This window comes from Mus musculus, chromosome 9 (genome assembly GCF_000001635.26).
Source record: "Mus musculus strain C57BL/6J chromosome 9, GRCm38.p6 C57BL/6J".
In the NCBI taxonomy this organism is placed as follows: domain Eukaryota; kingdom Metazoa; phylum Chordata; class Mammalia; order Rodentia; family Muridae; genus Mus; species Mus musculus.
Genome location: NC_000075.6, coordinates 20,580,331 through 20,607,253, shown reverse-complemented (window position 1 = coordinate 20,607,253; position 26,923 = coordinate 20,580,331). Strand labels below are relative to the sequence as shown.

Here is a 26,923-nt window from a genome sequence, read left to right as displayed (position 1 = left end):
GCCTGTGGCAGGGATTCGCGTGGGACGGAGCTCAAGGGTAGATGAGGCAGGTGAAGGGACCAGCGTGGAGTGGGCGTGCAGGGTACCACGCTGACAAATGCCTCTCAAAGGCCTTTGCATGCTGTTGAGACGGACGGCACAGACTGCCCTAGAACCTAACCCCGTACCCGAGAAAAACCTTGATCATCTGATTCTCTTGCCTCCACATTGCAAGTGTTGGGATTCTACGCAAGCCAGCCACTACATCGAATTGAACAAATCGAAGTCCCTAAAATCACAGTTCTGTTGATAAATCTGGCAATTCATGAAATGATCCTCATACACCCAGTCCAATGTGTAGATTACTTCTTACTTGAATGCCCTAAGAAACTAGTTTGGTTTTCTTTACATTTTCCTCTGTGTGTGTGTGTGTGTGTGTGTGTGGTGGATCGGCAAGTGTTGTACCACTGAGTATGTCCCCAGCCTTTTATATTTTCAACTACACACAATTTTACTATTTTATTGTATAATTTTGTTTGGGGGTTTTGAGACACGATCTCACAATACAGTCTAGGCTGGCCTTAAATTGCATATTTTCCTGATTACAGGCCTGAGCAAATTGTATAGAATTGTAAAAATTTGTAGGTGTGAAGACATGACCTCAGGGTTTTGTGGGTCCTAGACAAACACACTGTTATTGAGCTATACATGTAGCTCTCAATGATATAATTTTGAGACATTAAAACAATGTACACTTTGGATGTGGTGGCACTGGCCTTTCATGCTAGCACTTGATAAGCAGAGACAGGTGGGTCTCTGTGACTTCACGGCCAGGCAGTGCTACACTGTGAGATCCTGTCTCCAATAAGGGAGATATATATGGAGACCAGAAGGCAACCTGTGGGAACCTGTTCTCCTCTTTCACCTTGCTGGCTTTAGAAATCCAACTGAGGTTGTCACTTGGTGGCAAGTACCTTGGCCCACTGAGCCATCTCACCAGCCCTGTGAACATATTTTGTTTTCAAATATCAATGTTTTTGTTTCTAGGTTCTTACCAAATGATTCAGCGCCTCCTGTAGCTTGTAAAATGGCATTGACATCTGACATTCTTTATTTATTAATTAAAAACTACAGATTTATTCACATTTGTTAAGATTCTTTGTGAGTGTGTGTGTGTGTGTGTGTGTGTATTGTCTGCATGTAAGTCTGTGTACCAACTGTGTACTGTGTACCTACTGAGGACAAAAAAGGTTTCAGATTCCATAGAACTGGAGTTAAAGATGGTTTGTTAGCCAGTATATGGGTGGTGGGAGTTAAACCTAGGTCCTCTGGAAGAACTGCTGAGCCATTGCTCCAGTCTTAATACATCCTCATGTGTTAGGGTTCTTAGCAGTTAACTTTTGTATAATTTTGTGGAATTTTACCTATACATAAGTATGTGCAGTGTACACATATCCAGAGAGGCCAGAAGAGGGCATAAGATTCCCTGGAACTGGAATTACAGATGGTTGTAAGCCACTGTGTGGGTGCTGGGAACTAAACTCTGATTTTCTGCAAAACCATCCACTCTTAACTGCCAAGTCATCTCTCCGGCTTCAAAAAATTATTTTTTAACACTGATTTACCAACACATTTTATCAAGAATTCTCATGAGGGGTTGGAGAGATGGCTGCTCTCCCAGAGGACCTGGGTTCCATTTCTAGTACCTACACGATGGCTTACAACTATCTGCACCTCCAGTCCTAGGGAATCCTGTGCCCTCTTCTGACCTCCACAGGCATCAGGCATTCATGTGGTACACACACATACATATAGGGAAATACCCACACATATAAAGGAATTCAAATCATTAATCAACAATTTCTCATGATACTTTACACCAGTATTTATTGTAGCACCATTCATAATAGCTCGTTATAGAAACAATCTGGGTATCTAACAACAGGGATGGACAAAATATGCTATATACACAAAATACAATCCTTTTTTTGTACTTATTTTGTTGGGGGATGAGGGAGGCATGTGTCACTGATTGACATATACAAGTAGGTTCCAGGTATAGACCTCAGGGTATCAGGTTTGGTGACAAGTACGTTTGACCTCTGAGCCAGCTGGCCAGTTTCACAATGGAATCTTTATCAGTCTTAAAGAAAGATGGCCAGGAGATGGCTCAGTGGGTAAAGGCACTTGCTGCCAATCAGATAGTGGAAAGAGAGAGTAACTTCTGTAAGTTGTCCTGACTTCAACAGACATGTTGTGGGGCACATATGCATGCTTGAACACACATGCACACAAATAAGCACATATAATACATGTTATAAAAACAGTTGTCATTTGTAGGAAAATGGATGCATCCAGGGGTAGTCTTATCAAGTAAATTAAGCCAGTCTCAGAATGACAAATGTTTTTTTCTCATGTATAGTCCCTAGGTTTTACATAGATACATAAAATTATGTATATATATATAAGACATGGAGTAGAAGTGAAGCTGTGTAGGGAAACAAAGGGGACGAATATGGGGGAAAGGAGGGTAAAGAATTATGGGGTAGAATATAATCAATATATATTTTATAGTTGTATGAAGATACTTATATAATACATACTATATACTGTGAAAAAATTTAAAAGCCAAAATATTAATGTACATTTTGTAATATGCTTATGCATCCAGAAGTATACTCCTTTGCTTGTCAATATTCAACTGTTCTTTTGGTTAACTGGTTTTGTTTTTTTGAGACACGGTCTCATTGTATCACCCTTGCTGACATGGAACTGGTTTTATAGACAAGGCTGGCCTTGAACTCACCAAGATCTGCCTGCCTCTGCCTCTAGCTCTGGAGTGTTGGGATTAAAGGTATGCATTACTATGCCAGCTTAACTGATTTTTAAAATTATTATTCTTTTACATTTATTTAGTGTGTGGAGTGGATCAGTGTGTACAGGTAGCTGTCAGAGGACAACTTGCTGGAGTTGGTTCTCTCCTTCCACTATGTGGGTTCCTGAGATTAAACTCGGGTAGGCAGGTTTGCCAGCAAGTTCCCTAATCTGCTGGTCCACCTCCACAGGCAGTATCTCAAAACAAAAGAAAACAATGGGCTGCCCAGAGCTCTAGTGTGGTAAAAGGACTTGCAGTTAAGCTTAGCTACTTGAGTTACATCCCTGGAACCCACAGTGGAAAGAATGAACTGACTCCTGCAAGTAGTTCTGCATATGTGTGTCATGGCGCATGTCAACATTCACAAAATAAATATGTAAAAAAGGCTAAAACAAAGCTAAAAGTAACAGACACTTGGTGCATAGATTTATTATTTTCATCTCTCCGGGTTCTATAGTAATAGTTGTTGTGTATTGTGAGTAGTTGCCTTTGTTTTCTTCTAAGTGTTTTGGGTTTAGCTTCTAGTTCCTTGCTGTGGCAAGTTAGATTATCAACTTGAGGCCTTTAAAAATATCTTTGTGGGCTGGTGAGATGGCTCAGTAGGTAAGAGCACTGACTGCTCTTCTGAAGGTCCTGAGTTCAAATCCCAGCAACCACATGGTGGCTCACAACCACCCATAATGAGATCTGATGCCCTCTTCTGTTGTGTCTGAGGTCAGCTACTGTGTATTCACATATAATAATAAATAAATCTTTAAAAAATATATCTTTGTGTGTCTACATAACCAGTGTGTGTGTGTGTGTATGTAGAGGGAGTGATGGAGGGAGGTTGGGGAACCTCTGGTGTCAGTCTTAACCTTCCCTTTTATTTGAGACAGGATCTATTGGTGTTCACAGCTGGTATGCCAGGCTAGCTGGCCTGTGAGTTTCCTCCAACTATTGTGTCGCTACCTCCCACCAGCCCATAGGAATATGGGGTCAGGCAGCCACATCTAGCTTTACATGGGTTCTGGGGATCTGAACTCAGTTCTGAGGCAGGGTCTGGCTGTGTAGATAACTTTTCTTTTTTTCTTTAAATTCGTGTGTGTATGTGTGTGCGCATGAGTGCATATTTACCATGGTGCTCATGTACAGGTTAGAAGACAAGTTTTGGGAGATGGTCCTCTCCTTTCACTGTGTGGGTTCCAGGGACGGAACTCAGGTTGTCAGGCCTAGTGGCAAGCACCCTTTTACCTACTGAGCTGTCACACCAGCCTGAGCACACGTAGCTTTCCTTCCTAATATAAGGATTGGATAGCTTACATACTCACTTAGCTTTGACCACCTCGATGTAATGTGCTGGGTGTTCATTTTGGTCACTTCAAAGTATTTTTATAATTTCTCCTCATACCTTCTTTCTGGTTCACCATTTTAAGTTCTCTGTAAGTTATTTTGAAGTTAGTTTCCAAGTATTTTCTCTGTTCTTTTGTTTTCTTCTTGGCTTCTAACTCCACCTTCAATTTTTAAAAATTTCTATAGGCTTTGTTGTATGAGTAGTCTTAAACATACATGCATGCATGCATGCGATGCCAGTTTCCATGTAGAGTTCAGAGAACAACTTGTGGGAATCACTTCTCTCTTTCCTTCCTATTAGTTCTGGAAGGCACCTTTATCCATCACCTCACCTCGAGCCATCTCAGCAGCCCAAGTTCTTATTATTGATAATTTGAGTGGGTGTGGATGGGTGCATTCTTCTATTGCATGTATGCTGAGGCTCTGTTATAGTGTGTGCTCATGGCGGTGCATGCCTTTAATCCCAGCATTCGAGAGGCAAAGGTAGGTGGATCTCTGGTCTACAAAGCAAGATCCAGGTTAGCCAGGACTACACAGAGAAACCCTGTCTTGAAAAACAAACAAACAAACAAACAAACAAAAATTGTGTGCAGGTTTCAGATACTTCTCCATGATAAATTTTATTTCATCCTTTTTCTCTTTTAGTATCTTTTTATTTAGTTTGTTCAAGGCAAATCCATTCTGTGAGAAGTTGCTATGAATCAGAGCATAAATGCAAATAGAATATACAATCCAAACAGATGTAGGTCATTCAGGTATGAAGCTGAAGGGAGTGTTCATTCACACACTAGGTACGTCAGAGCTTCATTCCTGTGTAGGTTTTGGGCACTGCTGAAGATCAAAGCCAAGGCCTTGTGCTTGCTAGAGGCCTCCAACCACTTCTGCTACTAAGCCACGCCTAGCTTTTATGTCTTTGAGTCTTGCTATGTACCTTAGGATTGCCTCAAAGTCCTGTCCTCTTGAGTAGGGTTAAGGGACTGATCACCACACACACCTATGTTTTTTCCTTCCTTTCTTCCCTCTTTCCTCTCTTTCCTTCCCTTCTTTCCTTCCTTCCTTCCTTTTAGATACAAGGTAGTCCTGGATGGCTTGGAACTCACAGAGATCTACTTGCCTCTGCCTCCTAAATGCTAAGAAAGATTCAAAGCATGCACCATGCCCAGCCTGTATTTGTTTTTAAAGATGGAGGAAGTTCAATGCATCGTCATGCAAAATGAGATTTCAGCACTGGCTGATTTTTTGAGATGGGATCTCACCATGTTGTCTGTGCTGGCTTGAACTCCTGGACTCAAGTAATATTCCTGCCTCCACAGTAGCTTGGACTCTAGGTTTGTGCAGTGTGCTCAGTTTTGAGTGTATCAAAGCATTATTAAAAAATTGACTCCAGTCTGCTGGGCAGTAGGCCAATGCCTTTAATCCCAGCACTAGGTAGGCAGAGACAAGTGGATCTCTGAGTTCAAGACCAGCCTGGTGTACAGAGTGAGTTCCAGGGCAGTCATGGCTACATAGAGAAATTCTGTAGTCCTGTACGGTGTGTGTGTTTGAATGGGCATGTGGAGGTCCCAGGGCAGCATGAAGAGTCTTTTTCACTTCCTCTCCACCGTATTCACAGAGGCGGGTCTCTCAGCTGCTCTTGCTAGCCAGATTGCTTTGGAGATCCTGCCTTCGGAGTGTTGAAATTACACGTGGGCAGACATGCCCACGCCTCATTTACTTGGGTTCTGGAGATTCAGACTTTGGTCCCACACTGTGGGACAAGTGCTTTATCCATTGAGCCATCTCCCACTCCCACTGTGTTCACTTTATACGCTAGGATTTATTCATGATCTGAAAGTATATTTCAATCAATTATTGCCGTGATACATATCAAATACTACATAAGAACGTCAAATGTAGGAGCTAGAGAGCTGGCTCAGTGGTTAAGAGCACTGACTACTTCCATAGCCCCATCCCCAAGTTTGATTCCCAGAACTCACATGGTGGCTCACAAGCATCTGTAATTCCAGTTCCAGGGGATCCAACACCCTCTTCTGGTTGGTCTCCATGAGAACCAGGCATACACATGATACACAGATATATAAACAAGCAAAATACCCATATACATAAAATACACTAAATAATGTAAAGGTCAAATGTAATGTTAAATCCAGACCTGCAGAGGAAGGGAGTTCGGTTTCCAAGACAACAGTGATGGCTTAACAATGTGAAACTTTATACAGAAGCTGTCCACATTAACTTAGTACCAAGGAAGCAACAAATTAAAGTTTTATAGTAACTCCTCAAAGTCCCTTTTAACATACATGTAATTATGGCTGGGTTGTTTTATTTTTCTGAGTCAGGGTCTCACTACTCTGTATCTCTGGCTGTCTGGAACTCATTCTGTAGACCCAGCTGATCTTGAAATCAAGAGATTTACCTGCTGCTGCCTCCCCAGTGCTGGGATTAAAGGCGTATGCCATCACTGCCCGGCAGGCTGTTTATTATTTTTCATTTATTTTGTATGCGTGTGTGTGTGTTTCTATGGTACTTGTATGGAGTTCAGATGACAATCTTAGGTAGTTGGTTTGCTGTTTCCACCTTGTAAGTCTTAAAGATCAAGCTTGGATAGTCAGGTTTGGTGACAAGCACCTTTCCCCGCTGATTCATCTAACTTGCCCTGGAAGCGTTGTCTATTGCTTGTTTTATGGCTTTATTGCCACTTCGTTTTCTAAAGCCTCTTACTTTCAAGATAGAATTATGTTTTGCTTTTGAGGTAGGATTTCTCCAGCCCTGGTTGGTCTGGAACTTACTACATGGACCTGCTCAAAACCTCTCACTTTGTAACAAACTCCAGCAGATTCAGTGACAGCATTTATCATCAGTCAAACCTTCCCACATACTTTCTCCAAACCAAAGCTGGATTCTCATCATTTTCTACTTCAACAAAATAAAGTGTAGAATTTAAAAATTTAACATAGCTGTTTGTCCTCTGCCACAGTATACTCTGTTAGACTTAGAGGATGGGGTATAAAGTTGTGTTTCAGCACAGATTATAAAGGGATCATAAGGGAGCTGACAGTTTGGGTTCTCTTGCTTGGCTCAGTGCTGGCTTTATTGGATTGTGGGCAACAAAAGTATTGAGTAGTTATCTGACTGTGTCACTAGACACACTTGAATAAAACTGTAGAGCAACCCCACTCAGGCCACAAAGGTTCTGCCTGTCTCCACAAGTGCACAGTACGTTTTACAGGATGGAGATCCATGTAGAATCCTTGCCCTAGGTGGACACAAGAGATATGAACCCTGTCCTTTTCATTGATAAACACATCTTTCTTTCTTTCTTTTCCCTCACTTCTTTCTTTTGATAGGATCTCCTGTCTCCCCGGATGGCACTGAACTCTCTATATAGCCAAAACTAGCCCTGAACTTCTCACATCCTGAGTGCTAGGATTACAGATGTGAGGCAATGGCCTGACTACTACCATATATATATACACGTATATATATGCTATATACATATATTATTCATGTATACATATATATACACACATACACATATATACACACATACACATATGTATATGCTGACCTGGAATTTGTGACTGACCTGCCTCAGCTTCCCAAGCACCAATACTGTAAGTATGTGGCACAATGCAGAGCTATAGATTCTTTTTTGGAGATGAAAATGTCGATGTGCACATATACTTCGACCTAATCATGAAGCTAAGGCAGATTCGTTTAGCTCAGGCATTTGTTAGCAAACAGAGGTGATTGAGAACCCCTCCTCCAATAAAAATACACACACTTGGGGTTTGATCCATTATGCAAGTTTCTCTCATTTTTAAAATGACACTTGTTGGGGAAGGGGGTGGCAGGTGCATTATTGCCGTGGCAATTCTCTTTTACCATCTTGTGAGTTCCAGGAGTGGAACTCAGTTTTCCTGATTTGGGGCATGCATCTTCAACCACTAAGCCATTATTTCTCCACCTGTGGGGAGGGGTTGAATGACCTTCCACAGGGGTCACATATCAAATATATATATATATATATATATATATATCTGTATATGTATATGTATGTATGTATGTATATCCCGCACCTCAGATATTTACATTACTATTCATAATACTGGCAACATTAGTTATGAAGTAGCAACAAAAATAATGTTACGGTTGGGGGGTCACTACAACATGAGGAACTATATTTAAGGGTCACAGCGTTAGGAAGGTTGAGTTGAGAACTCTGCACTAAGCCATCCCTCAGTATGCAAGTTTAATGAACTTTCTGTGAGTTGTGGTTTTGATGTAAATTCTAACTTCAAAGCCTTTTTAGGGCAATATTTTGGAAGAAGACAGGAACCAGTAGCAGGGACGATGGGAGGACAAGATAGAGGAATGAGAGTAAACATGAACAAAGCACACCACAGACATGTATGAAGCACACCACAGACATGTATGAAAACACACCACGGACATGTATGAAAGCACACCACGGACATGTATGAAAGCACACCACGGACATGTATGAAAACACCAACACAACCAATCCATCGTTTTGTTGTTTGTTTTTTCAGGGTAGGGGAGCACATATGTGGAAATCAGAGGACTACTTGACAATGCTGGTGCTCTCTTTTTACCATGTGAGTCTCAGAGACTAAATTCTGGTCAACAGGCTTGAAGACAAACACCTTTACATTTAAGGATATTGAGAAAACTTCTGAAATCACAGAACTAGAGAAATTTGGGATGCCAAAATTAAGAGATCCTTAAAACACCGTCACATGCAAACTTGTACAGCCACATGGAAATTGGTGTCAGTTCCTCAGGAAGCTGGGAATAAATCCACCTCAAGACTCAGCCTTACCCCTCTTGGGAATTTACCAAAAGGACACTACACTGTATGCTACAGAGTCAGATATTTGGTCAACCATATTCATTGCTGCTCTATTTATAATAGCAAGAAACTGGAAACAATCTAGATGTCTCTCAACATCTAGAAAGAAAGAAAACGTGTAACATTTCCACAATGGAATATTACTCAGCTGCTAACGATAAATCATGAAATTTGTAGATAAATTGGATAAAACTAGAAAAAAAATCATCCTGGGTCAACCCAGACCCATCCAGAAAGATAAATATGGTATGTATTCTCTTATAGGTGGACATTACCTGTCAAATAAATGATAACCAAGCTACAATCTTAGAGCCAGAGGGGTTAGGTATGGAGGAAGAGATTAGGTGGGGACAATGGGTCTCCCTGGGACAGGGAAATAGAACAGATGGAGGAGAGAGGACAACCACAATGGGAGCATTGACCCCTCCTGACTAGTGTTCACGATGCCGAAAGATGCCATGCACACTGTCAGAGGACAAAGGGATCCTCAGTGTCACCCAGCTGCAGGTCGCTGGTGTGATAGTGGCACAAAGCGTGTGGGAATGACCAGCCAACATCTGACTGGAGTTAAGGTCTACTCCATGAGATGGAATTCATCCCTAGTACTGCTCAGGTGGCCAAGAACTTGAGACTGGACAGGCCATGAACTTGGGGGAAAACTAAATACTATTGTTCTGCTAAAGGAATACAGCAATGAAATGACTCCTAACAACGTTCTGCTATACTTACAGATCAGTGTCTTGTTCAGCCATCGTCAGAGAAGCTCCCTCCTGCAGTAGATGGGAACAAACACAAGGACCCACAACTGTACAATATGCAGAGAGGGAGAGACCTTGGAACGCTCTGTCGTAAACAAATTCCCCCTGAAGATATTGAAGAGACCAAGGAAAGAAGGCCTTCTAGACATAGCAGGAATGGCACACATAAACTCAGACTATGACACCAATCACAGAGTCTGCACAGGTCTAAGCCAGATGGGTTTGTCCCAGCAGTTAGTGGGGAAGTGCACATAAGCCCCCATCTCTAGTCCTGAAGTCATTTCCAATTGACAACTTCTCCCAAAGGAAAAATTAGTTTTCTCCTATGGAATCTCAATGGACACACAAACCACTCTAATGCCCAGAAGTAGATGGTCAACACAAAATGAATTTAATGGCATTACTGGAGGTTTGCCTTACAGGTCTTTGCATTTATATTGGTTTCTGATTTTGTTTTATTTGATTTCTATTATGTGCAAATGTGTCTATGTTTTTTGTTTTTATCCTTTCGTTTTTTTCTTCTGAATGTTTGTTTATATTATATCTTATTTTATTACCAATCTCTCTCCCTCTCCCTTTCTTTGATAGAGTTTCTCTGTATAGCCTTGGCCATCCTGGAACTCACACTATAGACCAGGCTGGCCTCAAACTCAAGAGATCTGCCTGCCTCTGCCTCCTGAGTACTGGGATCAATGTTGTGTGTGCAAACCATGTCCATCTGAGTACATGAGCTCCGGGGCAGTTGGGACTACACAATAAAACCATATTATCAGAGAAGTTGTATGGGAAAATGTGGAGCCAGGGATATAGCTTACTGATTGGCAATAAAAAGAAAGAAAGCAAAAACCAAACAATGTTAACAATAAAACACCAACCAAGCAAAACTCCACAAAACAACCAAACCTTGTAAGTATAAAAACATAGAGGAGACTCCAAGATGGCTCAGATGAAAGGGAACTTGCTGCTAAGCCAGACAGCCTGAGTTGGATCCCTGGGACTCATGGCCTGCTGCCGGCTGTCTTCTGCTATGAATCGTGCATCTGCTGCCTTCTACAAAATAAAAATGTAATAGTGTGGCAGCTGTACCCTAGGTACTTCCCAAAGCACAACAAACAATATACAAGACACTAACTATGAAGAAATGGTTGCTATGAGTTTCTGTGGGAAGTCATAATGGTGCCTGACTAAATGAAGTTTCTTATGCATAGTACTGAGAGAAGGCTCAGTATGATGCACCATCCAGGTCTACCAGAGGCAAAACACAGGGACAGGAGGCTGGGATAGAAGCAAGAAAAGCCTTAGCTACAATGTTTATTGAAATTTCTGCCAAGAAAAAAAAGTATGGCTGGAAAAAAAATGTAAGATCAATAATTTTGAATAATTCTAATGAGCAAAAGTATATATAGGTGATGTCTCTATTTCTCTTCAGTTTTGATCTAGATTGATTAAGAACATGGAACATATGTGTTATGGGTTCCCAGCAAAGGATAGGGTTTGGGACTCTGTATTCGTTGTCTTTTTCCTGTTAAAAGACCTCATTATTTATGTGTTTGTATGTGTGGGTACCCAGAGACCAGAAGAGGAAGAGTCTGACCTCCTGGAGTGTGTGTAAAGGCAGTTGTGAGCATCCCAGTGTGAGTGCTGGGAACTAAACGCTGGTCCTCTCAAACAGGCTGTCTCTCCAGTCCCTGTTTAGTTGTTCTGAATATGAAAAGTATGGGTCAGTGAGCTGGCTCAGTGAGCTAAGGCTTGCCAAGACCTGCCTGACACCCCGAGTTTTATCCTTGGGACCCACATGGTGGAAGAAGGGAACAGATTCCAGTGCATGTCTCATCTCCTCTCCCACTCCCAACACACACACACAACAGAAAACAGCTACCAGTTATAATGATTATAAAACATGTCCCCAGGCAGTCAAGTTATTTATAATCTTGAGGAATTACCAGAAGCCAGGAGGGGTTGTACTATGATTTATATCTGAAATGGACCCCCAAAAGTTCATGCACTGACGGCTGGATCCTCGGGCCGTAGAGTTCAGTGTAGGATGGGAGAGCTATCTAGATCTTGAGGGCTCCGGCTCTATCAAGGACTGATGCATTTATGAATTCCTAGCTCAATGTATTTGTGGAAAGGACTTTGCTAGCTTGTTGCTTATTTATTTATCACCTTTTATCTAAAAGTTGTGAAAAGGGAACAGGAACATTTTAATGACGGTGAGGACTATATCATGAAACTCAGCTGCTGTAAGCTACTATAGGGTAGAATGTTTAATAGTTGGTAAGCCAACAACAGAATCTACAGTACACTAAAACAATGTTTATAGTTCAAAAGTCCTCATAACACCAGCTTACTATCCAGAAGTTATAGCAGCCAACATAAAATGGAGTTCCTTGAAGAAAAGAAAATGTATTATAACTCCAGGAATATATCAGGACAGGAATCAGGGCGAAAGTTCACAATAAATATCACTCAACAGGCCTTATTGCTGCCAGCACACATGGACAAAATTTCCATATAGTTAATTTCTCTTGGGTATGAATTATACTGCTTACTAAACACTGAAAATTGAGTTCATAGTTAACTTTCTAACATTCCTTACCTTCATGAAGGTTTTCTCAACTGTTGAGACAAGTGATTTTAAAATACTTAACAGAACTACAACCTTCAATGCATCTTACATCAGTGATTTCCCCTCATTGTGAAGTCTCGCATATTTAGTAAGGTCTTAGGAAGTAGTGAGGGCCACTTCCTGATTATGTTTCTTTCCTTAAGTTCATGGGTCATTTTGAGTATGAGTTCTTTTCATGTTTTCAGAGTAAACTGTCACAGTTGGGGGCTGTTGCACATTCCTTGACTTCTTAGTAGTGTAAGTCCCAGTCTGACGAAACCAAGACATGAGGGGTGAAGGGTTTCTGGTATTCTTCCTATCTGAAGTGACTGCTCACGGTGAGTTACAAGTGTCTGGCTAGTAGGGAAAATCTACTGTAGGCTTCCCTATATTCTCAACAAAAGGTTTCTCTCTAGCGTGGATTTTTACGTGGTGAATGAGGTTAGATGAGGAAGTGAAGGTTTTCTCACATTCCGAACACTCATAGGGCCTCTCACCAGTGTGAGTTCGGATATGTTCAGTTCGGCTTGAGGAAGTAGTGAAATCTTTCCCACAGTACTTACACTTATAAGGTTTTGTTCCGGTGTGAATACGAATGTGTTTATTAAGGTATGAGAAATACTGAAAGGATTTTCCACATACATCACATTCAAACGGCTTTTCAACTGCATGAGTTTTTAAGTGGTCGTGTAGCAGATTGTACCTACGGTAGGCTTTCCCACATTCCTTACACTCGTAGGGTTTGTCTCCTGTATGAATGGTTAGATGCTTACGTAAGTACGAGGAGTTAAGGAAGGCTTTCCCACATTCCTTACATATGCATGGTCTCTCTCCACTGTGAGTTCTTAAGTGTCTACGCAGGTAGGAGGAAGCATGGAAGACTTTCCCACATTCACCACATATATGAGGCATCTCTCCACTGTGTGTTTTTCTTATATGGTTATGTAGGTATGAGGAATTGAGGAAGGCCTTTCCACATTCCTTGCATATGTAGGGTCTTTCTCCACTGTGAGTTCTTACATGTCTACGTAGATTTGAGTAAGAATGGAAGGCTTTTCCACATTCTCCACATATATAGGGTCTCTCTCCACTGTGAGTTCTTCCTACATGGTTCCGCAGGTATGAGGACGTGAGGAAGGCTCGGCCACATTCCTTACATATGTAGGGTCTCTCTCCACTGTGAATTCTTATATGCTGACTAAGGCGTGGGGATGAAGCAAAGGCTTTTCCACACTCTTTACATGCAAAGGGTTTCTCTGAAGCATGGGTTGATATATGAGTTATAAGGCCTGACCGCTTAGCAAAGGCTTTTCCACAATCCTTACATTTATATGGTTTCTCTCCAGTGTGAGTTCTAAAGTGTTCCACTAGCCTTGAGTAGGTAGTGAAGGCTTTCCCACACTCCTTACATTCATAGGGTTTTTCTCCAGTGTGGCTTCGCAGGTGTCTATTGAGATTTGAAGATCGTCCAAAGGCTTTCCCACAAATCTTACATGGGTACGTTTTTATGGTGTGCACTTGAGCAGACACATCATGATCTGAGTGGGTGAGATGTCCAGTGTTCCATGCACTATGAGTTTTCACATGGGTCTTGAAATATGAGTGCTCACTGAAAATTTCCCCACATTGTGTGTAGTAGCAGAGTTCGTGTGCACTGTGGCTTCTGCCCTGTTGATAAAGGGAGGAATCAGGGTTAGACAATTTCTCAGATTTATTAAAGGGTTCCTCTTATGTGAGGGTGCAAAAAAAGATGATTTTGCCATTTTGACTATAAGCAGGACTCCCTCCTTCCCTAAAGTCCAGAATCATGAGTTCTAATCTTGTAAAGGGCCCTCAGTATTCTAGTAGTTTTGTTAGTCTTTGAGACAGGGTTTTACTATGCAGCCATGGCTGGTCTGAAGCTCTACATAGAAAAGGCTGGCTTCAAAGTTAAGAAATCCATCTGTCTTTGCCCTCTGTATGCTGGGATTAAAGTCATATGCCACCATACCTGACATCTTGCCTCAGCCTTCTATCCAGTTATCTGTCTATCTATCTGTCTGTTTGTCTGTCTATCATCTATCTATCTATCTATCTATCTATCACCTATCTATTGGAAGGTGCCTCTCAATTACATAGCTCTGGCTGTCCTGGAACTGGGTATCTAGATCAGACTGGTCACAGAGATCCATCTGCCTCTGCCTCCCAAGTGTTTGGATTAAAGGCGTGCATTACCATACCTGGGCTTGCCCACACTCCTTACATTCATAGGATTTTTCTTCAGTGTGGCTTCGCAGTATTTCAATGACATTATTTTAAGAATCTCAGAAACCATGAAACATATGCAGGAATGTGTACTCAGGAGGGCTCTATCACTCCAAGTTTTGACATAGACTCTTAAGACATTTCTCTAAATTAGGTAGATATTACTTCTCTTGTGTATTTATCATTTGTGTTGATTTTCCTACAAAATTCTCAAACTTTCCTGAGTGTGGCAAATAAAAAATCTCCTGGTTAATCTCATAATTTATTAAGACTATTTTTTTCTCTCCTGTTGGTAAATGAATGAATGATAAAGTATGTTTAACTTTTTTGTAGCATGTTTTCTTTCAAACTGACTGATGTGACAGTAGTTGCTATTTGATCTAAGCTCAAAAGAAACATTAAGATATACATAAGGGGCTGGTGAGATGGCTCAGAGGTTAAGAGTGCCGACTGCTCTTCCAAAGGTCCTGAGTTCAAATCCCAACAACCACATGGTGGCTCACAACCATCCGTAACAAAAATCTGATGTCCTCTTCTGAAGTGTCTGAAGACAGCTACAGTGTACTTACATATAATCAATAAATAAATATTTTTAAAAAATATATACATAAAACTGCCTTAAAAGCTAGTATTTAGTTACATATTTGGGGTTATATAACTGTGATATCTTTTTAAAAATAATTATGCTGAGTGAGGTAGGCAGAGCTCACTGACTTACAGGTCTTTCTTGTCTAGATAATGAGTACCAGGCCAGCCAAGGCTACTCAAGTAAGACCCTGTCTCAAATAAATAAAACAAACAAATAAGACTGCATTTATATATTTCAGAGGAGAGAGTGTAGTGCATACGGTAGTGTGCATGCAGAGGTCAGAGACACCCTGTGAGAGTCAGCTCTCCCTTCTACAGTGTGGCTTCTGTGGACCAAACTCAAGTTGTCAGGCTTTGCATCAAGAGTCTTTACCCACTGAGACATCTTGCACAGAACGATCTCTTAAAGAACAGGTTTTGTGATAGGTTTGGGATACCTCAAAATTTACTATATTCAAAATACTTCTCAGATACACTGCTTATCCCTCCTGCGTGTATGCCATGTGGTTTGCTACAATGGAATTCACCGTCTTCTGTGAGTGAGGGAAATAACAAGCGCCTCTGGTCAGTCTTACTGTTTGTATTCCACTGGAAGTCTGTCCCCTCAAAAAATCCTGATGCAATGGTGACTCTTGGGTGCCAAGTGGCATTTCCCATTCTGAAGATAAACAGAAAAACAAAATTAAGGGTTGGAGAAAAATAAATGGTCAGTTACAAAGTCAGCAACCATGGGCTTTTTTGATTGTCCCACTGAACCTCGTTCTAAAGGAAGTAAAGTGTGATCATTTTGACAAGGTCAATAAGTTGACTGCACTAAGGATGTGCGTTTTCAATGTTTTATTTCAAACTGACTCTTTGAAAATTAAAACTCATGGTAAATGAAAATCATATTGTTAGGGCTGCAAGGTAGCAAGATCTGATCAAATATATAACAGACAAAAACCATGAAACCTAATAGGTCATTTTGCAAAATTACATGAAAACCTGAGAAGGCAAAAAGTAAGAATAGAGGGCTTCCTTTCTCTCCCAGTACATGGCTCACACTTAGAGCCATTAAGAAATTAAAAAGATTTCACGTTCGAATTGCAAACATACTCTTCACACTCACTCACCTTGGAGATCTTCTCTGTGCAAATCCTCTTCTTCCAACCAGGAGATCAGACTGGGTTTGATGACCTCACATCCTTATACATGGAAAGTGTATTCATGGAGGAATTCATGCAAAAGAGCATTTAAAAATCAGTATAATTTAGTAGCTGCTTGGGTTTTATTTGTTCTGCTTTGGTTTTGGACAGGGCATCACTATGTAATCCTGGCTGTTGTGGAACTCGATATGTGTCTACACATGGACTTCAAACTCACAAAAAGCTGCCTGTGTGCCTCCTGAATGTTTCAATTAAAGACAGGTTCACCACGCAAGACCACGTGCTTCTAATGAAAGCAGGGCAATTATTTCAGAGAGGTTGAACAAGCAAATACTGCCTCTTCTATGCCCTGAGGATTAATTACTGCTGATTTGAGACACTCCAATTAATAATCATATACATTCTAAGAAAACACCAATACTCAAGTCAAATAGAAAGTAAAGTGAAACACAGACAATTTTACTTTCAAATAGCAGGCTACATAGTATCAGACTCTCTATGGGGGGTTAAACTTCCTGCTCACTGGGGTTTTGAATGTCAAAGGACGAGAATGACCGCCTCCTGCAGAGAACACCCAGCTCAACCCCAACTCAATATATTTAATTTTTAAAATTTACTTATTTTGGGAGTTGGAGAGATGGCTCAGCGGTTAAGAACACTGCTCTTCTAGAGGTCCTGAATTCAATTCCCAGCATTCACATGATGGCTCATAAACATCTGTAGTAGGATTCAATGCCCTCTTCTGGTATGTCAATGACAGCATACTCACATATGTTAATAAATAAATAAGTTTACACTTTTATTTATTTTGAGACATGGTCTCATTATGTAGCACTGGCTATCCTGGAACTCACTATATAGTTGGCCTTAAACGCATAAAGGCGCATCTGCCTCTGCCTCCCAAGGACTAGAGCCACCATGCCCAGCTAATAATTGATGCTTCCAACAGGGTGACTGGCATTCATATAGTACAGTATTTTATGAATTACTACAGAAAATTAAAATGCATTAAGAGCCCCACTTATTCAGGTTTTGCTGTCTGTGTTTAATTATATATTACCTACCCTGTCCTGAAAATATGAAATATAAAGTTTCCAGAAAGTTTTCATATAAAATTGCATAGCATTTTGAGTAGAATTACAGACTCACACTACGCCTCTGCTCTTCCCTGGATGTCAACCACCCTTTGCCCATCCATCTTAGCCATGCTGCCTCTGCTACCTGTGTGCTAGTCACTTAGCACCTTAGCTTGCTGCAATACACACACAACTTGCCAGGCATGCTGGCACAAACCTTCAATCCCAGCACTTGCACATGGGAAGCAGATTTCTGTGAATTCAGGGAGCTTGATTTATACAATGAGTTCCAGTTCAGCTGTGGCTACAGAGTGAGATCCTGTCTCAAAACAAAACAAAAAACCAATATAGCAACAAGTGTGCTCATATAGCCCTCATTTTTACTAATGGCCTCAAAACAAAATAGTAGTCATGATGACAATTTAGATATGTAAAGACAAGATGTAAAGTGCTTCACCTAGCAAAAAGTTGATAGTTCTAGACAATAAGGAAAAGGGTGGAAGGGAACTCTATAACCTCTACTTTTAGATGTTTCATTTCTTATTTGAGTGTTTTGCCTTCATGTGTATGTGTCTATGTGTATACAGTGCCCCAGAGACCAGAAGAGGAAGCCGGTCTCTTGAAGTGGAATTATAGGCAGTTATGAGCTGCTATTCTGGAGCAGGGAACCTTTGCAAGATCAGCAAGTGCTCTTTATTGCTGAGCCACCTCTCCAGTCCAGTGTTCATATCTACTCTCAAGCAGTCTCCAGCCAGATGTTGTAGTAAGTACATATCTGTAATCCCAGAAGTTGGGAGGTGGAGACAGGAGGATCAGGAGTTCAAGGTCAATACAACTACAACTGGATCTTGTATGCCAAAATATAAACAAACCTCAAATCTGTGAAATCATGAAAAAGGAATTCATGCAAGTTTTGCTGCAACTCAAAAAAGTTACTACTGTATAATACAGTTAAGTCCTAACTACAGTTTAGGTGTCCACTGGAAACCTTTAATCTCTTGAATCTTCCACAAACAGGTTATGGGTTTAGGACAAAGTCTGTGTGCCTCTTACTTTCCTTGTGTTCTGATCCTTCAGCACACCAGAATATACCAACCCTCCCCTCCCTTGGAAACCATAAGAGAGTGGTGGCAGTCTTACCTGCTGAGGCCAGGTTCTGGTAGTTCTCCAGCATCACCTCTCTGTAGAGGTCTCTGTGAGCTTGATCCAATAAAATCCATTCTTCTTGGGTGAAGTCCACAGCCACATCATCAAAAGTTACTGAGACCTAATATCACACACACACTGTTTGAGTAACAATAACATACATACCAATGTTCTCTACAGTTGAGAGGTGAGAACCAATACCCATACAGAAATCTGAGAGCTTCCAGTGACTGCCCTAGGACTTGGAGGTCCTAGTCCCCCACCCCCATCTGCACTCAACCTGTCAGTCTGCTCCACTCATTTACTACTAACAGCCCTTCTAACAGCTGAGCAGACCTTGCCACGACCAGACCAGAGGCCCTTCTTTCAATTTTTACTAAGTTGCATATACTGCCTCAACAGTAATAGATAAATACTCCAAGAAAAGAACACTAGATCTTCCTTATCATCTGTCAGAATAAGTGAATGGAACTGGACATAATTAATGTGCATTTAGCATTAAGTATATCAAGGTTAGTTAGTAATTATGGAAATCCTGGGATGATTTTCTCCTAACATCTCAACCATATCTGAGGTCCCACTCTCTCAGAAATTCAGCTAGGTTCTCAGTTCTTGAGGGCTTCTGACTTGTTTTCGAAGCTCTGTCCTGAAGGTGTATCTAAGGTAGGGAATAAGCTCTTCACTCAGGAGACACAGTTCTACATACCTGGTAACAATTTGTCAGGCAATCAGCCACCATCTTTTCTACCTTCCTCTTTTTTTCAAGAATGGGGTCTGAGTCCCTACACAGAGTTCCTGGAAAAGACAGAAGTCAAGAGAAACCAGAGTTGCTTTTAGTTCTTACATACCAGGATGCCATTTCTGCCTTCCACAGTGTCCTTTCCTGTTGCTGTGATTGCCTGTTGCTGTGACAAAAGCAAGTGAAGGAGAAAGGGCTTGTTCTGGCTCTCAGCTTCAGGTTGCAGCCCCATCACGGTAGGACAGTAAAGGAGCTTCAAGCCACATCCCAGCCACAATCAGAAAGCACAAAAGCACCGGAGCTATTGTTCACCTCACTCTCCCTTTTATACAGTCCAGGATCCTAATCCAGATAATCCCTCATGGACATTCTCAGAGGCTAACCTTATTCCAGAGAGTACCTCAAAGGAGTGCCCAGAGATCTGTCCCCTAGGTGATATTAGAAGCTGTAGACAATGAATAACCATCACACAGCCCTAATGTGAAATCCGTGTAATCCTACACACCAGAGAAAACTCACGCATATGCACAAACGTGTGCTGCTAAAGCACTGTCTCACCGAGGCCGAGAAACTGGGCTGGTTCACCATGCTATCTATCCACTGGGGAAAATGTCTCATTTTATAGGGAAGACAACTTCAAGTTGGAAAGGTGACACATTTTTTTTATTTGCCCTAGTAATATATCTCATGAGTGCTTTTTTCAAACACACATACCAGGGGCCTTATTTACAATACACACTTTTTTTTTTTTTTTTTTTTTTTTTTTCCGAGACAGGGTTTCTCTGTGTAGCCCTGGCTGTCCTGGAACTCACTTTGTAGACCAGGCTGGCCTCGAACTCAGAAATCCGCCTGCCTCTGCCTCCCAAGTGCTGGGATTAAAGGCGTGCGCCACCACGGCCCGGTTTACAATCCATACTATTAAGCTTTGCATATTGAAATTGTTCTCACAAGCTCATGTGTTTCTCTGTGATAACTCCAGCTGTGTCAAGTTGACACAAAACTAGCCAGCACATGTGCTGACAGGTTGGTAACGCAGCAGTGTTCAGAGGTGCAGCCTTTGGGAGGACTGGATATCGAGACATCTATCACCAATTGATTAAACCATAGATGGACACATAACTTAATGTGCTATTGTGAGGTGGCAGAATTGAGGGTGTGGGACCTAGATGGAGGAAGGTCACTGAAGATGGTGTTTTCTCTATGTTCTTCCTCTTGCTCTGTTCCTGCTTCCAGGCTGCTGTGGGGTGAGCAGCTCTGCTCTGTGGTACCTTTCCACCATGACGTTCTGCCTCACCACAGGCCCAGAATCGTGGCCAGCTGAACCTGGATTAAAACCTCTGGAACACTGAGCAATGATTTTTTTTTCCTTTAAAGATGAGGTGTCAAGTTTTTCTTTGTTTTGAGACAAGGTCTCATGGAGTCCAGCTGGTCCCAAGCTTGATATGTAGCCAAGGATAAACTTGAACTCCTCATCTTCCTGACTCTACCTTCCAAATCATGGAATTATAGTGTGCATACTATACCTGGCTTATGTGGTGCTGGATAGAAACAGGGTCTTTGGGTATGCTAGGCAACTAGCCTACCCACTGATCCTAGCCCTACTCCAATGCCAGGCACTTTATCACAGCGACAGAAAACTAACCCCAGCATTCACTAGTCTATCAAGCGCTCCTAAAGTAAACCAGGCAGGGCAGTGTGACTGTTCAGGTCTGGCCATGGTGCACACTGGCAGCTGCCATGCTGAAGCTGGAATTGCCCATATGCTCCTTTCTCCATGCTAAGGCAGCCTTGCTTAGGTATCTCAAGGGCTAGAGAAACTACACTCCTATGTGGCGCTTACAGGAGCCTTTTCCTACCAATCATCAAGAAGCAGCAGTTCAATATCACACATGAGAGCACTAAAGTGCACACTAAAGACAGTGACCTTGTAATAGACACCAATAACTGTCATTTACTGAACACCAATGCATGCATATGCAATATATTTATATATCAGCCCTTTGTGTACAGAGGAGTGCCCATCTTATACATGTACAGGTCAGAGGTTAACTTGGTTCTCTCCTTCACCACAAGGATCTGGGGAATTAAATCCAGGTCATTTAGCTTGGGGCAAATGCCTTTACCTGCTAAATCATCTTGATGGTCCTATATAAACTTATTTAATTCCCCTACCAACCCTCCAGAGTAGACATAATAGAAATACAGGTCTAGACACTACAAGTAACTGTTTTAATACGATAGTTACATAGTGGTGAATTTAGATTGAATGCAGGAAGTTGTTGCAAAGTTCTAATCTTCTGTCATGTTTTGGTTTCTAAATTTAGAACCAGAGATTCTCCTGCGTCAGTCTTCCAAGTTCTGGGATAAAGGTACGTGCAGCCATGGCTTTGATTTTCTGTGGTTGTAATTCATGCCTCAACATGATCAGAAGTCAGCCTAGACCTGTACTGTACAATATAGTAGTGACTTCCACAAGTATAACCAATCACTTCCAGGACATCAATCTTATTTATTTATTTATTTATCTATCTATCTATTGAGACGAAGACTCATGTAGCTCGGTCTGGCTTTGAACATGCTGCAAGACTGAGAACGGGAGGCAACTCCCAGTCAGGTGCCACATAGGTCCAGGTGAGCAGACTGTGCATATGGCCTGGTGCCACTTCCTAAGAGGACTCCAGATACTCAGAGGCCCCAGGTGCCACTAAGAGGAGCAAGTAAGTGGTAGAGATGGAAGAGAAAGAAAGAAAGGAGGGAGAAAGAAAACACACAAGGAGAGAGGAGGGCAAAATAACAGTAAGGCTGTCTGAAAAAGTTATGAGGAATCATACTATCAACTACTTACCTAAAAAAAAAAATCCTGTAATACACATAACTCTACATACACATGTACATATATAGCTAAAATGAAAATTTCTCTGTTGAGATCTCAAAAAAATTGGCCTGCTGCTACATACTGTAATGCTAAATTCTGTACCCAAAGGTCTAGGCCTACACGTGAATTCTCACATTTGCCAGCTTTCGTTGTGCAAACCTTGCTCCTTAATTTAAAACTATTGGTTAAATAAAAGTGGCTACAGCCAATTACTGGAGGGATGAGAGGTAGGCGGTTTTGAGTTATCTAGTTGTGGGAGGCTCAAGGAGAAGGAGGAAGAACAAGGAAGAGAGAGGAGGAAGCGCCATGAGGGGAGATGGACCACGAGCACATGGCCAGGAGAAACAGCAGGTATCTGGGGCACAGCGCTGGGGATGTAGCCAGGCCAGCAGCTAGAGAAACAGATTAGGGGTGACCCCCAGTATCTGTCAAAGCCAGATAAAATAACCATAGTCTGAGTCTCATTCATTTGTAAGCTTGTCGGAGATAAGTTTAAACTAGCTGTACTATATTTCTCATCTGGGCTGACAATCCTCCCTGCAAGAACCAAAGACCACCTAACAAAAGGCACGAAATGACTTCTTTTGAGTTGTTGGTTGGGCTGTCCAACAGACTTGCAAAACACACAGGCTGTTGCTATTGCCCTCGCTTGCCCCTCAGAGGTGGAAGAAAGTCCCTATTGCTGAAGACACCACACAAGTTTACACATGCATATAACAAGAGGCAATAAATTTGAAAGAGCTCAAGGATGGGCATATGGGGGAGTCTGGAGGAAGAAAAAGTCTTGGAAGTCTCTACTCACATGATCAATAAACCAGACATAACAAAAGTGCTCCTGAGAAGTTTAAACACGAGTACCAACATGAAAAACTTGGTATAACCATCGTGCTCCTGACTGCCTCAGCATAGTTTACCACTGTCCTTACCTGACTTACAGCACCGAAACTTCTGAAAGTTTCACCGGCCAGCGCAAAATTCCCTGAGTCTTGAAGTAAAATGACCAGCAACTAAACACAGGCAGGTGGTCACACCAGTTGTTTTGTCTGAGACATCATTATGTAGCCCAGGCTAGCCTCATGATTCTCTCTGCCTTACTTTCCATTGACCTCTGTTATCATACACAACTTCAACTGGTCTTCAATATGGCATGGACTGACAACGTCAATGTCATTTTCTCCATTCTACTTTGTAATGAGCAGAAGGCTCATCCCCATGGGAGATAGGCTAGTGTAATGGCTGATTTCAGTTCAATTCCCCAGGACTCAAAATCGCAGGATGGAACTGCAAGTCATCCTCTGACCTCCACATGTCTGTTGTGACATCTTTGTGTGCACACACAAATATGTAAGGATAGTTAAAAAAAAATGTCAACTGGAGATTTAGGACTAAGTCTTTCTAAAGGTTCAATGATGGTATGTAAAGACACTCATTGAAGATCTCATTCAAGTTTCTGCCCGTTACGCCAACCAAAACGGGACATCACGCTGAACAGATATTTGAATTTTGAGTGCATCATTTTTAAGATTTGAATGTGCATTAACAAGTCTACACAGCCATCTCCAGGGCCATCGACTGCACTACAGTCAAGCGCAGGCCAGAAAGAGTTACAACTACAGTAGCAGGGAGCTCAGAAAGCAAGGGAGCCTGTCACAGAAACCCAGGAACCTGATCCACCTCCACAGCCACACCCACCATACATGTCTATACAGAAACAGTAAATAAAAAATTTAAACCATATAATACAAAGTTTTCAAGCACTTGGACTCACTCAGCAGATGCAAAGATATCCAAGAGCCAGGCAATGGCTTAGCCTTCTTGGTACTTTGTAGCAAACCGAAGCCTTTTGTGTTCTACCACTGGAGCGCCTCATAATGCCAATGAGTCCACAACCGCTGAGCTACACAGCCCACTCAAGGCACTATGCCCTCTTACTAAGATAACTATCCTGCTTCCGAGAAACAGCTGCCACTCATGACCAGAACATCACAGCATAACCATGGACAAAGTTACTAAGTAGAACTGAGTAATTCTAGACCCTGTGGCCCCGAAGCCTATGTTACTTATTATCAATCCTTACTGCAGCTTTCAAACCTCTCCTTTGGAGCTACTCTAAGTATGTGGGAGTAAGTGGGAAGGGGAACACACTAATTTTTAAATATAACGTTTGATTTCACTCAGAAATAGCAAAACATGACTTTCTTAAAGAACTTGAGACTCTTCAAAAGTTACCTATAGAACCAGGCATGATGCTAGACACCAGAAATTCCAACTCCTGGGAGGTAAAGGCTGGGGAATTAGGAGTTCAGAGTCAGCCTCAATTACATAGCAAGGTGTATGATAGCCTGGGCTACCTGAGACCCTACTTCAGAGAACAAACAGAGGCCATGGAGCCGGGCGTGGTGACGCACGCTTTTAATCCCAGCACTTGGGAGGCGGAGGCGGAGGCGGAGGCGGAGGCGGAGGCGGAGGCGGAGGCGGAGGCGGAGGCGGAGGCGGAGGCGGAGGCAGGCAGATTTCTGAGTTTGAGGCCAGCCTGGTCTACAAAGTGAGTTCCAGGACAGCCAGGGCTATACAGAGAAACACTGTCTCTAAAAAAACAAAAACAAAAAACAAACAAACAAAAAACAGAGGCCATGGAGATGAACCAGCGAGTAAAGGCCAAGCCAGAGAGCCTGATCTCCAGCGCCCAGATGGTGGAAAGTAAGACCAACCCATGGGAACTGATCTCTGAGCTGAGCCAGGGTAATTCCCACTTTTTTTTCTTTTTCTTTCTTTCTTTTTTCTTTTTCTTTTCTTTTTTTTTTTTTTTTTTTTTTTTTTAAACTCTATAGGGATGTACAGGCCTGGAAACTTCAAATAAAGAGAACAGGGTACTCCCATTCTCACCAGTAGAAAGCCATAATCACACAGTATCTGTACTTTATGTATAAAATGTTCAGGGCAAGGGTTAGTAGCTCACTGAATGAGCAGTTCTACTAGCAGTAAAGTCAAGAGGAGGAGAGGTGAAGAAAGAGAAAGGAAATGGAGAGAGTGAGGAAGGAAAGGCATGGAAAATGAAAAAAGGTTAAGATTAAGGAAATAAACATTTAGCAGGCGGTGGCAAAAGCCTTTAATGCCAGCAGAGGCAGGCGGATCTCCAGGAGTTTAGGTCAGCCTGGTCTACCTAGCGAGTTCTGGAAAAGCCAAATAATAAAGATTGACCTCCAAATAGAAATGTTTAGTCCTAGATACCTACGAATACTTTTTCTACCCGAATGTCATGTGGCAGAATTAATCAGACGATGCCAAAGACAAAGCCACACTCTGCAAGGAACAAATCACAGCCTGGGGCGCTCACCCGAGCTCCACAATCGCTGGGCTGTGCAGTGGAGGCGGCGGCTGCAGAGAGATGGCCCGTGGCGGGCTTCTGTGCTGGAAGAGGAATCTGGAAGGCGGCTTCTGCAGAGGGCGAGCGAGCAGATGGAAGCTTGGAGAGCATTCGCCAGAGGGAGGCGGGGTGCCCGTGAGACCCGCCCGTCCTAGGCTTCGGGCCTACGGGGACCGCCCCTCGGCGAGCTGCACACACAGCCACGCCTTAAACTGACCCTCCACGGCCGCCGTCACCCCCCATCCTTGCCTCGGCGACTTCCTAGACGTAAAGATGAACCGGAGGTGAAGACACTGAGAACTACAGGACGCAGCCATCACTAGAAAAGAGTCGGGCCTTTGCAGGCGTCACTTCCGCTTCCGTCCTGGCGTGAAGCCCGGGAGATTTGGGTCCCAGCCACCTTGGATAGAGATAAAATTCTAGGAGCTGGAGAAGGACCCAGGCTGGATTCCCAGTACCCACATGGCAGCACACAGTCGCCCACCAAGCCTGATCTAATTCTTATCTAATCTAATCCCCATCTCTTTTCTTTCCTTCTTCCCTCCCATTCTTCCCTTCCTCCCTCTCTCCCATTCTTCCCTCCTTTCCTCCCCTCTTCCTCCCTCCCCATTCTTGTTTTAGTCTTAGCCTAGGCTTGGTGCCGCTGTGCCTTTAGTCCCAGCATTCAGGAGGCAGAGGCAGGCAGATTTCTGCGTTCAAGGCTAGTCTGAAAATTGAGACTATGTCTCACACACACACACACACACACACACACACACACACACACACACACACACACAGAGAGAGAGAGAGAGAGAGACTGAGAGAGAGAGAGAGAGAGAGAGAGAGAGAGAGAGAGAGAGAGAGAATATTCTCGAGCCAAAATAAGTGACTTTGGCGCAGGAATACAGATTAGCACTTCAAGTTCCATATGCAAATATGCTGTTTCATGAGGTTATTGCAGTAACAAAGAAAATACTAAAGCATATGACATGTTCCCAGACCTTAACACAATTGACTTCATGGTAGAAAACTCAGCCACAAAACTCAGCATGTAGACAGAACCACTAGCCAAAATGAAAACAAAGACCTAATCCATCTAAGTCTGTAGTTCTGGGAAAGTCTTTAAATGTACAAACCTTGCTGTTTGGCTTCTGTAGTTCTCCTTCTGGCTATATGTTCTCGTTAACTGAAACATGTCGCCAGGATATGGTTTTTGTGTTTAAAAGCTCACCCTGAGAAAGGCTCAGTGCTGCACTGGGATCCGGAACATCCAGTGTAATAAAGACCTGGCTAATAAAGACTTTTTACTGGCTTAAACTCATGTCTGAGCAGTCTT

At 42.3% G+C, this 26,923-nt stretch overlaps 1 protein-coding gene and 1 long non-coding RNA gene across 4 annotated transcripts; one reads left to right on the top strand and one right to left on the bottom strand.

Moving 5' to 3' along the window:
* Positions 1–1,849: 1,849 nt before the first annotated feature.
* Positions 1,850–25,955, bottom strand: Zfp846 (zinc finger protein 846). Of its 3 annotated transcripts, none has more exons than XM_030244362.1 (7): positions 25,576–25,664; positions 19,331–19,419; positions 18,619–18,745; positions 17,696–17,797; positions 16,370–16,441; positions 15,833–15,915; positions 1,850–14,093 (listed from the first exon to the last, which is right to left on the bottom strand). In XM_030244362.1, the coding sequence occupies exons 6-7, from the start codon at positions 15,905–15,907 to the stop codon at positions 12,783–12,785; spliced, it is 1,386 nt and encodes a 461-aa protein (XP_030100222.1). In that variant the 5' UTR covers positions 15,908–15,915; positions 16,370–16,441; positions 17,696–17,797; positions 18,619–18,745; positions 19,331–19,419; positions 25,576–25,664; the 3' UTR covers positions 1,850–12,782. The 3 variants fall into 3 exon arrangements, 2 of the variants coding, with proteins under 2 accessions (XP_030100222.1, NP_766507.2); XR_003947898.1 differs by lacking the exon at positions 17,696–17,797 and having other exon boundaries at positions 10,186–10,867; positions 12,417–14,093; positions 25,576–25,955; NM_172919.2 differs by lacking the exon at positions 17,696–17,797 and having other exon boundaries at positions 12,061–14,093; positions 25,576–25,926.
* Positions 17,797–26,904, top strand: Gm51704. Its single transcript, XR_003948290.1, has 2 exons — positions 17,797–18,241; positions 21,688–26,904. It is a non-coding gene; the product is annotated as a predicted gene, 51704 (long non-coding RNA).
* Positions 26,905–26,923: the final 19 nt, after the last annotated feature.

Coding starts and splice junctions, on each gene's coding strand:
- Zfp846 (NM_172919.2), bottom strand. CDS start 19,363: ATGGTGGCTGATTGCCTGACAAATTGTTACCAG. Junction 18,746..19,330: donor GCCTGACAAATTGTTACCAG/GTATGTAGAACT, acceptor GTGTGATATTAG/GTCTCAGTAACTTTTGATGA. Junction 16,442..18,618: donor CCAGAACCTGGCCTCAGCAG/GTAAGACTGCCA, acceptor TCCATGTATAAG/GATGTGAGGTCATCAAACCC.